The 14,027-nt window shown below is 46.0% G+C and overlaps 1 protein-coding gene across 8 annotated transcripts in view; it reads right to left on the bottom strand.

Moving 5' to 3' along the window:
- NAV2 (neuron navigator 2) overlaps window positions 1-14,027 on the bottom strand; it is a 724,028-nt gene that overhangs the window by 116,286 nt on the left and 593,715 nt on the right. For all 8 annotated transcript variants that reach the window (XR_012381865.1, XM_073904859.1, XM_073904858.1 and 5 more), the window contains one exon: window positions 2,340-2,462. Coding sequence is in view for 7 of the 8 variants with exons in the window: in XM_073904859.1 (XP_073760960.1) it covers window positions 2,340-2,462 (123 nt within the window). In the remaining variant the exon portion in view is untranslated. The remainder of the gene's footprint in view (window positions 1-2,339; window positions 2,463-14,027) is intronic.

Here is a 14,027-nt window from a genome sequence, read left to right on the forward strand (position 1 = left end):
TGAAGTTTAACATATTCTAGAACAATGGAAAATATCTCACTGCCTACAGGTCAAAACTTATATGAAATAGGAGATTTATAAGCATTATTAGAGCCTAACTTAAAAAAAAAAAAAAGCCACCTGAATTCTATCTTTAAAAGCTGGTCAGTTATCCTTTCAGTCCTAAATGATCACATCTGAGCATTCCAGTCTGGGGAGAACCAGAAGACACTGCTGTCCAGTTGGTCCCATCAAAGAGGCTGAGCTGGACAACGTAACAAACGCTATCCGTCTTTCCAGCCCCCACCCCCAATCCTCCACCTCCAAAAGCAGGAACAAGCTCAGCTGTGATCTATAATAATTCCATTAACCCTGCAATGAAGCATTAAATTAAACTGCCTAGCACAAGATTCTTCTTTTGCTACAAGGCAAAATGTACCTTGTAAAGCCTGAATTTCATGCTAATAGATTAACTAACCGGCTACATGTTTACAGGAGAATACAAATAAGCAAAATAACTAGGCAAATTGTGAAATCTCCAGTGGGGGTGTTACAACAACGGACTTTCTCCCTGATAATGTTTCCTCTGAAGAGTTTAGTTATAGAGTGTTCCAGCCTTAGAAAGAGCAGTTCTCCGGGGCGCCTGGGTGTCTCAGGGCTTAAGTGTCCTTCTGTCAGGTCATGATCTCAGGGTTGTGAGATCGAGCCCCATGTTGGGCTCCACCCTGGGTGTGCAGGTGCAGCCTGCTTAAGATTCTCTCTCTCTCCCTCTGCCTCTGCCCCTCCCCCCTCCCTCTCTAAAAAAATAAATAAATAAATAAATAAATAAAAAATTAAAAAAGAGGGGCGCCTATGTGGCTCAGACGATTAAGCATCTGCCTTCGGCTCAGGTCATGATCCTCGGGTCCTGGGATCGAGCCCCGCATCGGGCTCCCTGCTCCATGGGAAGCCTGCTTCTCTCTCTCCCTCTGCCTGCCTCTCCCCCTGCTTGCACTCTCTGTCAAATAAAAAATAAAAAAATCTTAAAAAAATTTTTAAAAAGAGCAGTATTAAAAAAAAAAGAAAGAGCAGTTCTTAAGTGGTTCACCTTTCTATGGAATTCTCAAACCAATACTTTTAAACAAATTAATTATAGGAAGAAAGCTGACTTGAGCTGACACTGTGGTGAAGAGCCTTTGTCACCTCCGGCATAAATCACCACCCTGGACCCTGGGAGACTCTGAGAAGGGCAGATTCAAGTTTGTGGCAGAGCCTGGGCCAGATTCCAGGTTTCTGACAACTGATTCAGTGTTCTCTACACCAGCACAGGCTTCTCAGTCTTTCTGGAGAAAGGATGAAGATTCCTCTTGAGCAAATTCCATTCCTGGGGTCACTTCAGCATGCCCTAGTTCTCTTAAGCCAGAGAACCACAGACATCACTTAGCTCTTTGTAAAAAGTATATCCAGCTAAGAGAACAGCAAGAAGCTGGCTTTGTGCTGCAAATATGTGGCTTTCTGGCCCATAAGGATTAGCACCCAAAAATGTATGGTGACTTCAAGCACACACATCTAAATTCCATATTCCGTCTCATCAGCACGCAGGGGGAAAGAGGTCAAGTATACCAGCAAAATAATTCAACGGTCAGACCATTAAAGGGTATTGAAATCTAGAAATACAGTGCATCAGAGCTGGAAGGGATCTGGGAAATCATATAGTCTGAACCCCTTCTTTAATAGATTGCTCAAGGCCATAGAATCCATTTGTGCCAGAGTAAGGATTACCCAATAGCCCTCTAGACTGTAATGTTCTCTGAAGCTCTTTTCATCTCTGACGGGGGCTGTAATGAAGACCGGTCAAGTGCTGTCATGTCAGGTCCTCAGCATGTGCTGTATAAACTACATCCTTAAGCCTTGCTTCCTAGTGCCAGGCCACAGGAGACCCACAGTGAAGCCTGCTCAGCCAAGGCCAGGAGCACTCCCTTGGGCACCCAGTCCTTCTGTGCATCACCAGGGACTGTGTTCCCAAGTCCAGTACCTAGAAAGCTGGCTAACAGAGGAAGTAAAGCAGATCCCTGGGGCCTGGGGAATTGACAAAGATACAGTAGCAACAGTCAAAACAACATCCCAAATTACCCAAGCCCAAACTCCCTCTATTCTTGCTGTCAGAAGCACCACCCTAACCAGAAGCAGGACTCAAGAACACTTTAGCAGCGTTCTCCTACCTGCTGAGCCAGCTCCTGACCCCAGGCGTGGCTTCAAGGCCTCTCACCCCCTGCGTGGGTCACGGCAGTGCCTGTCTGTTCTCAATATCATACCCTCACTTCTCAGATCACTCTGAAATGAGCTCTGCACCTGGTCAGTCTCAAGTGGAGCAAACTTACCTGTCAGCATCGCCAAGGCCCAGGGAGGTATTTCTTTGCAGGGTCTCCCGCACCACAGCCATCCCATCGGGGAGCCGGTTCAGGCGACGAGTATAGAGGCCAAGTCCACCGTCGGTCATGTACCTTCAACAGGAGCAGAGGATGATGCAAATATATGGTCAAGAGCAATTCATATACAGTCTTGTGGTTCACATCCAGGAGCCCTACATGGCCATCCTGTGCTCTAAGGGGGAAGGAACTAAGGCTTTCCCAAGGCTCTGTCGCTAATCACAGCCCAGGGATAACTCCGCTGTTGATTCAACCCAAAGGATCACCCACTTGATAGCAAAAATAGAACTCGGCTTAATTAACCCAAACTCACAGGAATCTATGAAGCAGAAGGGAACTAGTGAATAACACTAACTGTCAGATGTATTCATGACATTCTTTTTAATTTGGCATTTATACAAGCAGGTGTTTTACCTAAGTAATGTGAGTGGAACTGACAATCATTAGCAAAGCACAGGGAAAAAAATATGACAGAATAGTGCAATGGAGAAAGTAGGCAAGCTTTTAAAAGAGGATGGAAAGGAAAGACAGAGGACAGATGAGCCACCTTTGTCATCACGGGCAAATTGCTTTTTTGGCCCTGGGTCTTCCATCTGAACTATGGGAATATCACAGCCTTACTGCATCCTCAAGGCAGACATGAGAATTAGCCAGATAAGGCATATGAAGGTGCTCTGCAATTTGTGTAAGACCATATACACGGAAGACATTATTAGGGGTGTCATTATCTTGAAGTATCCACAATGGTGAATTTCACCTTTGATATCGATGCTTTAAGAGGGTTGTCACAAAACTCTCCAAACACCACTCAGCCTAATTTACTCTTCCAGATTTCTTGGTGAGTCCACAAAGCTATCTTCCAATGGAGTCGGTGTTATCAGGGGAGGGAGTACCCCTGGAGCTTCTTCTGTATAGATAGCCATCCGCTACCCAGACCAACTCCTGAGAGCTTCGCCACCAGTAGGGGGTAGTTCAGGTACAAAGCAGCTTTACCTCATCTACCCTGCCTCCTTCCAAAATCCCATAAAGGAGACTGCTTGTGCCATCACCCCCATCTTCAGAGGAAGACAGGAAGGCAAGACAAAAGTTGGGCAGAGCAAGAAACCAAACTCGGGTCCCTTGAATTCTCACACAGGCTCCATCAGATAGACCTGCAAGGTGTCTGAAAATGCAGGTGTCTCACATTTCAAGTGAAATGACATTTATTAAGAAGACCCATGAGTGGTGATTTTCCTGAGACAGTCCGCTGAGCTATATCACACAAAATGTTTCACCGCATTTAGTATTTTAGCTTTAGAATCTATGAAGTAGATTTTGAGAGTTGTCAATTCTGGACTTCTACTTCGAGTTTGGGTCCTTTCTGGGATATATTCTTAGAAAAATGGAATTGCAGGATGCTGTGGAGGTTGCCCATGTCCAGTACGTTTCAGTTAGGGGCAGAGAAGACAGTTCTCACTGGCGCATCTGGGATAAGAAGTTGTTTCCATATGCGTCAAAAGAATTCTCCTTTAGGGCAGCTTCCAGGACACCACATCTAAATGGAACTTCTCTGATGTCCCCTCCTGCCCCTTATGACATTAATGATCAGAGGCAATGCAATGCCAACATGATGTAAAATCTGTTGGAGCAGTCAAACCAATTGGTTGTGGTTGTACCAACAAAATGACAACAGATGAGACTGAGTTTTTCACTCCACTCTGTCATACGAAAAACAAAGCAAAGGGGCGCCTGGGTGGCTCAGTCGTTAAGCGCCAGCCTTCAGCTCAGGTCATGGTACCAGGGTCCTGGGATCGAGCCTCGCATCAGGCTCCCTGCTCGGCGGGAAGCCTGCTTCTCCCTCTCCCACTCCCCCTGCTTGTGTTCCCCACTCTCTCTATGTCTCTGTCAAATAAATAAAATCTTAAAAAAAAACAAAACAAACACTGTAAATATACTAAAAACCACTGCATTATATACTTTAAAAGGGTGAATTTTATGAATTGTATCTCAATAAAACAAAAACAAAAAAGAGGGATTACAGCTACAGTTTAATAATTATTTGTGTAATTACTCTTTAGTGCTCATCTCCTACACTATATGGTAAATTCCTTGAGGACAAGGACTATTTGTACTTTGTTGAAATCTATATCCCATGTGCCTAACACATACTAAGTGCTCATGACAAATTGTTTTTGTTGCATGAAGACCAAAGACACAGGCATAGAATGGGGTTTAGCAAAAACTTTTGGGGAGGACACGGATTACAGGTTTGCTGTCCTCTTTTTATTTTTTAAAGATTTTATTTTTTTAACTAATCTCTACACCCAACCTGGGGGTCAGACTCACAACCCAAGATAAAGAGTTGCATGTTCCACCAAATGAGCCAGCCAGGTGCCCCTTCCTCTTTTTTTTTTTTTTAAATCAATTCATTTTTTCTTTTGAAAGTTTATTTATTTATTTATTTATTTGGCAATCTCTACCCCTAGCGTGGGGCTCAAATTCACAACCCTGAGATCAAGAGTTGCAGGCGCCACTGACTGAGCCGGGCAGGCGCCCCACGTTTTCCTTCCTCTCAATTGCCAGCAAACATGACATCTAAGATATATGGAAAGGCAAACTGAACTGTTCATCTGCCGGTCTACCCATCCATCTGTCCACCCAACCACCCACTCATTCAGTGTAACCCAGGTTCCAGTGGTGGGCTCCGTGTACATGTCCTAGAGACAGCACGAGGAGAAAAAAGCGCCCACCTAGATCAAAACACAGTGACTTTGCCAGAGGCTGGAGTTTCTAGCTCAAATGTCCTTTCAAGGAGAATTCAGGGGAAGCTCTTCAAAACACAATCTGCTGCACCATTTAAGCAAGGCAGTTAATTTTGATTTTAGCAAAGCCCACCCAGCCATATAAACAAAAACTTTTCAACTGCGGGGATCTTGTCAAAGGACAAACAAACTCATTTTCGCATTCATTTCCCTGCTGGATTTTTATTGCTGGTGAAACAACACTCACAGTTGGGCAATTACACGCACCCAGGCGTGTAGACAAGGCCCCCAGGTACAGAGCCTCTGCCTTCTGCAGACGAATGTCTGCACAGACGAATGGTCCACAGACGAATGTTGAGACGCACCACAGCCCCCAACCCACCAACACCCAAGCACGGTGTGGTTCTGTCAAAAATGAAAACCCTCAGCGGTGGGTGGGCCCTGGAGAGATGGGACTGGATGTGTTACTTTGGCCTATCGACTGCTACGGGGAATTCTGATTTCATTTAGGCGGAGAAGAAAGGCAAGATAAATCAGATCCTCTGCCTTCACAAATGGCACAGAGAACTCAAGGGCCAGGGAGTTGAATGCAACTAATCAGACTGTGACCCAGCTTTGCTGCAAATCTATTTCATTTTTTTTTAAAGATTTATTTATTTGACAGAGAGACAGAGAGCACAAGCTGGGGGAGCGGCAGGCAGTGGGAGAAGCAGGCAGTGGGAGAAGCAGGCTCCTGCTGAGCAAGAAGCCTGATGTGGGGCTCGATCCCAGGACCCTGGGATCATGACCTGAGCCAAAGGCAGACGCTTAACGACTGAGCCACCCAGGAGCCCTGCAAATCTAGCTCATTCACTGTGTGTGAGAGGGGTGAGGGTAAGGGATTGGGGGTGGGGTGGGGAGAAATTGTGAGGAAATGGGGAATTTACATCTTTTCCCAGACATTTGCAAAAACACATATCCGATCAGATAGTTTTTATAACATTCTTAAAAATAAGTTCTATTTTAGGTCCTCTCACTAGGAGACAGCTGTCACTACAACCAGGCTCACAATCAACAATCTAATGTAAAATATTTATTTTTAAATTATTAGCCACTGGGGCGCCTGGGTGGCGTCTGCCTCCAGCTCAGGTCATGATCCCAGGGTCCTGGGATCGAGTCCCGCATCGGGCTCCCTGCTCCTTGGGAGCCTGCTTCTCCCTCTGCTTCTCTCTCTCTCTCTCTCTCTCTCCCCCTCTGTCTCTCATGAATAAATAAATAAAATCTTTAAAAAAATAATGAATAAATTATTAGCCATTGATTCCAACAGCCTCATTTACAAAACGCTCCCTATATGTTTTTATTTTTTTATTTTTATTTTTTTTAAAGATTTTATTTATTTATTTGAGAGAGAGAGAGTGCACGAGAGGGGGTAGGGTCAGAGGGAGAAGCAGACTCCCCACGGAGCAGGGAGCCAGATGTGGGACTCGATCCTGGGACTCCAGGATCATGACCTGAGCCGAAGGCAGTCGCTTAACCAACTGAACCACCCAAGCGGCCCCCTATATGTCTTTAAATAACTCTTCAAACCAAATAAAATTTTGGTTTGACCCAGATTTGTGTAGGAGCTAGCTACTGAATATATTAATATAGACTGCCTTCATCAAGTTAACCCCTTAAGAAAGCATAATTTACAGGTGAAGCAGTCACTGGTGTGTCCATCTGAATCAGCGGCCCTTGTGCAGCAGGGCTCAGAAGGCTTGTGTTCTGCACAGGGGTGGGGGATGGAGGGATGCGGGGGCAGAGGAACCATGGCCATGCCCCATCTTTGGGAACTTTAGCAAGGGTCACACAGGGTTAGTTTGAGGTCACAAGGAAGGAAGCAGCAGATCCAGGGACTGGATCCTCCAGCACCAACACTGTAGGGTTCCTTCTCCTTGGGGAAATAAATAACTAGTGCTGGAGCTCAATGAAGTGCCGGTAACATCCTAATGTTTGCTCGGTGGGGTCCTGACTAAGCCACCAAGCCGCTCAACAATTTCCACATTACCGTCTCAAGTTCTTACAGTGATGGGTGCAGGGGCCCTGCCTCCGCCTTCCACAGCCTCCCTGGAGGCCCCCCGATGGAGCCTGGGCTAACAACACAAGGTGTACGTGTGTGTGGGAGGGGGTGGTTTCTTTTCAAGGCTGGGGCACCATGGGCTGGCCCACGAGCATAAGAGTTGGCATCAGGGCTCTCTTGTCAGAAAGACCTGGGTTCAAATGTCTCCTCTGCCCCTTGCCGGCTCGGGGACCTTGGGTGCATCATTATTAATACGAACTAATGATTATGGAGGCTACCTGGGTACTGTGCTGAGTGCTACCCATAAGTCATGACACTGTACCTTCAAGGCTCTCATCAAGTGTATTATCTGTTTTTCAGATGAGGACAGTGAAATTGTGGTCAGGATCACAGTGCAGGTAGGTGGGTTCAAACCCCAGCTTCGTGTCCCACTTTTTGGTGTAATTCCTTTGAGTTTCATTTCCTCAGCTACAGGGTGGGCGAAACTACAGCTTAACCTCACAGGGCTGTAGTGGGTTAAAGGCACGGCCGTATACAAAGCCCAGGGCCTGGGAGCACTTCTATCAGCAGCACTATCAGCACTATCAGCAGCGACTGCCCATATCACAGAGCAGTGACTGTGCGTCCCCTCCTCACTTTTTAATTGCACAACTAGTAGGTACCAGGCTCTGTACTAGGCTGGGGTTACGGGGGTGGAAAGACCTAGTTCCTGCCCTGGTGAAGCTCAAAATCTACAGGGGACTCCGACATTGAACAGTTAAATCCACTACGACCTGAAGAGTGTGAGTATTGCAGATGGATGTAGGACAGGCTCAGAGCACCCTGGGGGAGAGTCGTAGAGGAGCTATGTAAGCTGGCCTTTGAAGGGTGCATAGGAGTTTGCCAGCCACAGGAGAAGGATCCGTCTAGGCACATGGGTATCACGTACAAACGCAGGGAGAAATGGAGAGGAAGGTTCAGTTAGGGGGATGGGAAGTAGATCACTGTGGCTGGAGCATCAGGAATAGACAGGAGCCAGGCGGCACGGGGACCGGGGCTCACTCGGGGAGCCAGGTGGGTTGAGACCTCCGACTTCGAGCCAAGGAAGCTAGCTACTAAGGTACTAAGCAAATGACTAACAGGCTCTGGTTTCTGTGTCAAACAGAACACTGACATCTCAAGACTTCTATCATTTAATACTCCAGTTGGGGTGAGCATTTTTTCATCAGAAATTCCTTGTACGGACTTTTCAAAATGCACCACTTACTTGTCTGACTCCTGTCTGTGTCGTCTCAGACCTTTGGGGGAATGACCAGACTTGTAGGGTAGACTCACCATCCCTCAGGCCAGGAGAGATCTGTGAACACCACATGCCTATTATGAAGAACTTCCTAGACAAAATAGGTGCATTCTATGTAACTGACACTAGCTATGAAAAAGCTTTGGAATCTAATAGGACCTGTTAGAACAAATACACCAGATTTTGAATCCAACGTTTTGCCAATAGATCTCTTCTTTAAACGTCATGAGACAACAATGTGAAACAAGTGAAACTGGCTTTGAGGGGAAGGTGGCTCCTCGTGCCCAGAGTTCACAGTTCACCGTGGCCTGCATTAGTAACGCAAGCTGACTTCCCCTAATCGCAAAAGAAATCACCTTCTGTCAAGGACTGGGGGAGAAAGGAGTGGACGGGAAGGGAAGAAATACATACTGACCTGATCAGGCTCAGCGTATGTCTAATAGAGCGTGGCATGAAAAGACAAAACAGAACAACAGGAACACTCAGATGCAAGAAATGAAAGTTGTACAAAACGGGGGGTGGGTGGGGCGGGGGAATCAAGCCTGGGTGATTCTTTTTTCTTCAAAGCCGTGTCAACCTGTCTATATGTTTTGGATAAACTTTTGATTTAAATGTGAAGATAGCAAAGAAAATGGAATACAAGACAAATAGATATATATACACGCACACATACATGTACAATTCCTTGCCAATAGCAATATAACTAGATGAGCATATATGTCAACACATACTATGTTGCATATGGTTAAAGGAAAGTGCTGTGGGCTGATGAAAAGTCCCTGCAGATGAGCATCTGCCCAGTGTCCAGGACCCCAACAGCATATGTTTTCCCCAGCACCCCTCTGCCTCCCAGCAATGCTGTACATATAGCATGTACTCTCTAGGTTTATTAGCATGTAAACTGAGTTTCTGGACAAACCTATACAAGGATGCCTTTAGTTTAGGGCCTCTTAGAAGTCAGATGAATGAACTTCACTGGGTCACAGCAGGACAAACCAACAAGCTGCCTACACGCTTTTGAAGAAAGCTGGTTTCTAGCACCCAAAGAAGCTGTTCCATTTGACTTAAGGGAAGAAGGGAAAGTATTTGCAATGCAAAAATAGGATGGTGGGGAGGGGAGTGGGTTTAAATTTTCAGGGCTAATTTTAAAACTGTAGTATTAAAATTTAAGCAAAGACTTAAGATTCTACTAAGAAAACATTTGGAAACCACTCTGTCCTCAAAGTTTTTAGGCATCAAAGCTGAGGCAAATGTGGCATATTTCATGTATCCACCGCCACCCTACTCACACCCTCCACCCCAAATGACAACTACAGAGACACATCACCGAGTGACTCTAATACCCTCCTCATGACATACCTTTAATATTTTATTTTTTTTTATTTTTCAAAGATTTAAAAATTTTTAAGTCATCTCTACACCCAACATGGGTCTCGAACTTACGACCCTGAGATCAAGAGTCGCACGCTCTCCTGACCGAGCCAGCCAGGTGCCCCATCTTTAATATTTTAAAATCAAATAAAGGTAGCTCTAATCAAAGCATATGGTGCAGCTTCTTCTCTATTATGGGTCATCTCAAACTGCCACACAAGGAAACAAGGCCAAAAGCCACCTTCGGAGAAAGTCTAAGGTTTGCAGGTCTTTCTCAGGTAGGGTTCTCTGCAACAACAGGACTTTATAATTAATCTGGGCTAGACAACACAAGTAATCCAGAAGCATTTCTTTGGCTTTCATGGCTTTTGGGGAACTCCTCCAATGACTCTGCTGGCAAAGGCAGAGGGAAGATGTGGACCCAGAGAATCCAAGCCATTTCCTACCTTTCTGCTTGATGCAGAGTTGGGGTACCTTTTAGCACCGTTCCCCACGGGAAGGGGTTGTACGCCTGCTGGCTCTTCAGGACATCACTAAGATGGTACATCCGTCTTTTTAGGAGGATGTGGGAGTTCACTTGTCATCTCCAGCAAAATCTTGCCTTACTTCATTCAAGTCCAGTGCAGCCACCCGAGGCCGTACCATGAGCCATCTTGGCTCAGAGCACAGAACATGGCCATGAGCCGCCAACTGGGAATCCCCACAGCTCAACGGGCACTAGCCCCTTCCCTGGTTTGTCTGCATTTCACTTCCATTGCACCGAGTCCTGGCTGTAAGGCGAGCAGGATGACTGGGCAGACCCGGCTGATCCTGATTCTCTGATCCTTGGTGTGGTAGGGAGTCAAGCTTGCTGCAGGAGTAAACCTGGCTCTGGAGGCCTGGAGTCAGCTCTGGCTAGCCTAGTCACCAGAGCATGCCTCTCTGGGGAGCACTACAAAGACGTTGCTAAGCTAGTCAGACAGGAGCTCAGCTTCAGCAGGCCATGGGGACGGAGGAAGGAGCAGGAAAAGGCAGGCCTGAGTAAAGGAGGAGACAAAGGGTCCCAGGGGTCCCCGTTAAACCTCACCAGGGGAAATGGGTACCACAGATTTTATTTCCTAAAGCTAGGTGCTGCAAAGCTGCTGGAAGAGAACAGAAGGCACAGTGGGGAGGTTCTTGCAACAAAACTCAACACACGCCTCGAGACCCCACTTGCCACTCATAATAGGGGCCACGGACCAGCAGCTTCACCATCACCTGGCAACTTTTAAGAACTGCAGGATCCCAGACCTCCTGAATCATACTCCCCAGGTTCAGTAAGATCCCCAGGTGGTTCTATGGCACATTACAGAGCGGGAAGCTCTGGTCTCAGGCAGCGGTCTCTGCAGTGAGGAACATTAAGACGACCGACCCATAGGACCAAAAACCAAGGTGCTTCTATTTGTATGTGTTTCTTATCACGTCCCTTTTAATTCCTATGTTTTGTGCAGGTTTTATACTGTATGCAATATTTCAGTGACGTGGCACTTATATTTTAAAAACAAACACAATAGATAATGCAGGAACAAACTCTTTTTTTAACACAATCAAAAACAGGTTTGAGACCACAATCCAAAGCAGAAATTCCTAAATCTTACATTACAGACCCCAATCTCACATGTGTAAAATGTGCACCCAGTCGAGTCAGCTCAAAGGCCCCTGCCAGGCCCCATGTGAGCAGTCCCTCTGACTTAACGCAGAAGGGGATCCTGGCTGAATCAGTCCCTTTAGCATATTCTGCAAGTTTTCACATAGCAAGACTTCTGCTTATGTTTGCTATCAACTGACTCAGCAGTGGCACGTGGCATGGCTGTATCTCACACGTCACCCTGAATTTTAGCACACAGACTCGATCTCACCACTGCCGTGGGTTTGTGCTTGCTCTCACCAAACTCCTAGCAGGAGTGATTGATTAAGTGGGAAAATGCTTGCAGGGTGAAGAAACATGCTGCCAAGATCCTTGTGCCTTCTGCAAAATGCAGTGTGAATATTCACAAGTTCCACAAAATCCATCTAGCACGAATTTCCAGAGTATTTTGGTTTAGCTTACCTAGGATGCTGACACGTATAAACTCCATAAACATTTTAAAGTAAAAAAATCCATAATTTCCTAATAAAATACATTCGATCCCACAGAGAGCCAGGGATTGTTAACAGTGGATTTGTCACCCCTATTTAAGTAAATACACATATGTAAAATTTTCACTATAATCCCTAACGATGCTTGTTTAAAATGGGAGTTGGCAGGGCATCTTTCTGAAGAAAGGCTGCACACTTTGGAAATCTGACAGTTCCCTGTGTCTGGAATCTGGTCTGGCCTGATTTATCTTTATTGTGGTGCAACTGTCAGTGTGGGATTGCAGCAAGTATTTCTAGCACTGGCAGGAAGCTTTTTGTCCACCTACTGAAAGATGAAACACTCTCACACACAGGAGACAGTCCTCTAGACAAAGCCCCTTTAAGCTCTTTCTTGGAATGAAACAGATGGTGAAAGGAGACTGACTTATATCCAGGAATTCTCCAACCTTAAAATACACCTGAATAATCTGGGGACCCTAAGACAATGCAGGTTCCAAGGCCCCAGCTTCACAGATGCAGGATGTCATTCATGGGACCCAAACCTTGCCTTTTTAAACAGACTTTTTTTTTTTTTAAAGAACATTTTGCGGTTTACAGAGAACTTGCACAGAAAGCAGAGTTCCCACAAACCCCCTTTCCTCTGCCACCATTTTCCCTATTATTAACACTTTATATTAGTGTGGTCCACTTGTTATAACTGATGCACCAATACTGATGGATTATTATTAACCAAACTCCAGGGTTCGCTTTAGGGCCCACTCTGTGTTGTAGAGTTCTACAGGCTTTGACAAACACATATCATGTATCCTCCATTATGTATCATACAAGAATAGTGTTACTGCCCCCCAGTGTCCCCTCTTCCCCCTATTCATACCTTCCCCCGAACCTGCATTTTTAACAGATATGGAAGTAATTCTCCTGCAGGTAGTCAGGGTCAGTCAGTGAGAAATGCTGCCTTAAACCTTGAGGCTTAGATGGAGGGAACTGTGAGCTAGATGGGCCTCAGTTTCCTTAAGAGTTAAAGAGTCACTGCAGTGTGACTACAGTATAATCATAATTTACATTTCAAATCCTCCTAATAACTAGTCGGATCCTCAATATTAAGGGGACAGTGTCCATGTTAACAGTACCTGGTCCCTGATGGCCACTCCATCTCAGATCAAAGCTTGATAAGAGTTGTTAGAACTCCAAGCCTCTACTGAAGTACCAATTAACTCACGGCCTTGGACTTACAGGTCTGCGTAACTGTGTAACTGTGGAAGCCCAGGCTGGGAGGGGACGTGAGAGGACAGTACCAGGCATGCTGAACACCGGGGATCACGGGCAATATGTGGGTTATGGGAGGTGCCATAATCCCATGCCCCTACCCTGCAAAGCCTTCTGCTTTGCCTAAAGAATCCTTCCCCCTAGGCACTTCTTATACATGGAGGCATGCCTGCGAATCCTTTGGACCCTGCTATATTTTATCATTCTTACGATTTCTTTTTTCTTTTTTAAAGATGTATTTGAGAGAGAGAGAGAGCGCTTGCACATGAGCATGGGGTGGGGCAGAGGGAGAGAATCTCAAGTAGACTTCCAGCTGAGTGTGGAGCCCAACGTGGGGCTCGATCTCACGACCCTGAGATCATGACCTGAGCCGAAATTAAGAGCCGGACACTTATCCGACTGAGCCACCTAGGCACCTCATCATTCTTGTGATTTCTGATATGACTCCCCAACCCTGAAGTGCTCTACGATGCAAATTCACTTTTCACATTAGGTCAGAGGAATTTATGTTGGCATTCGGGATTATGTGATCCCTTCTGAAGATGACTAGAACCTCAGGGTAGAATCAGACATCCAGTGTCTCCTTCTCTTCTGGTTTCACGAGACAGCTCCAGGTCATAACCACAGTCATTACCAGACCAGGGAGAGGCCAGCTGGCGCTTTGGTTCAGGTCCGTGCAAATTTTGCCCTGTTTTATCTAGCCTGCAGCTGAAAACAATGTCAGGGTGCCCCAAGAATAGACGGAGGAAGAAAGTAACCAACTTGTCAGCGGGACACAGACCCCTTCTGCAGATGGAGGCATGAAGCAGGCCTGGGGAACGCCACCCAACGTCCGCAAACAACTTGGT

The sequence above is a fragment of the Callorhinus ursinus genome, unplaced genomic scaffold (genome assembly GCF_003265705.2).
Source record: "Callorhinus ursinus isolate GAN/ISIS: 27379988/994484 unplaced genomic scaffold, GSC_fseal_2.0 scaffold21, whole genome shotgun sequence".
Classification (NCBI taxonomy): Eukaryota; Metazoa; Chordata; class Mammalia; order Carnivora; family Otariidae; genus Callorhinus; species Callorhinus ursinus.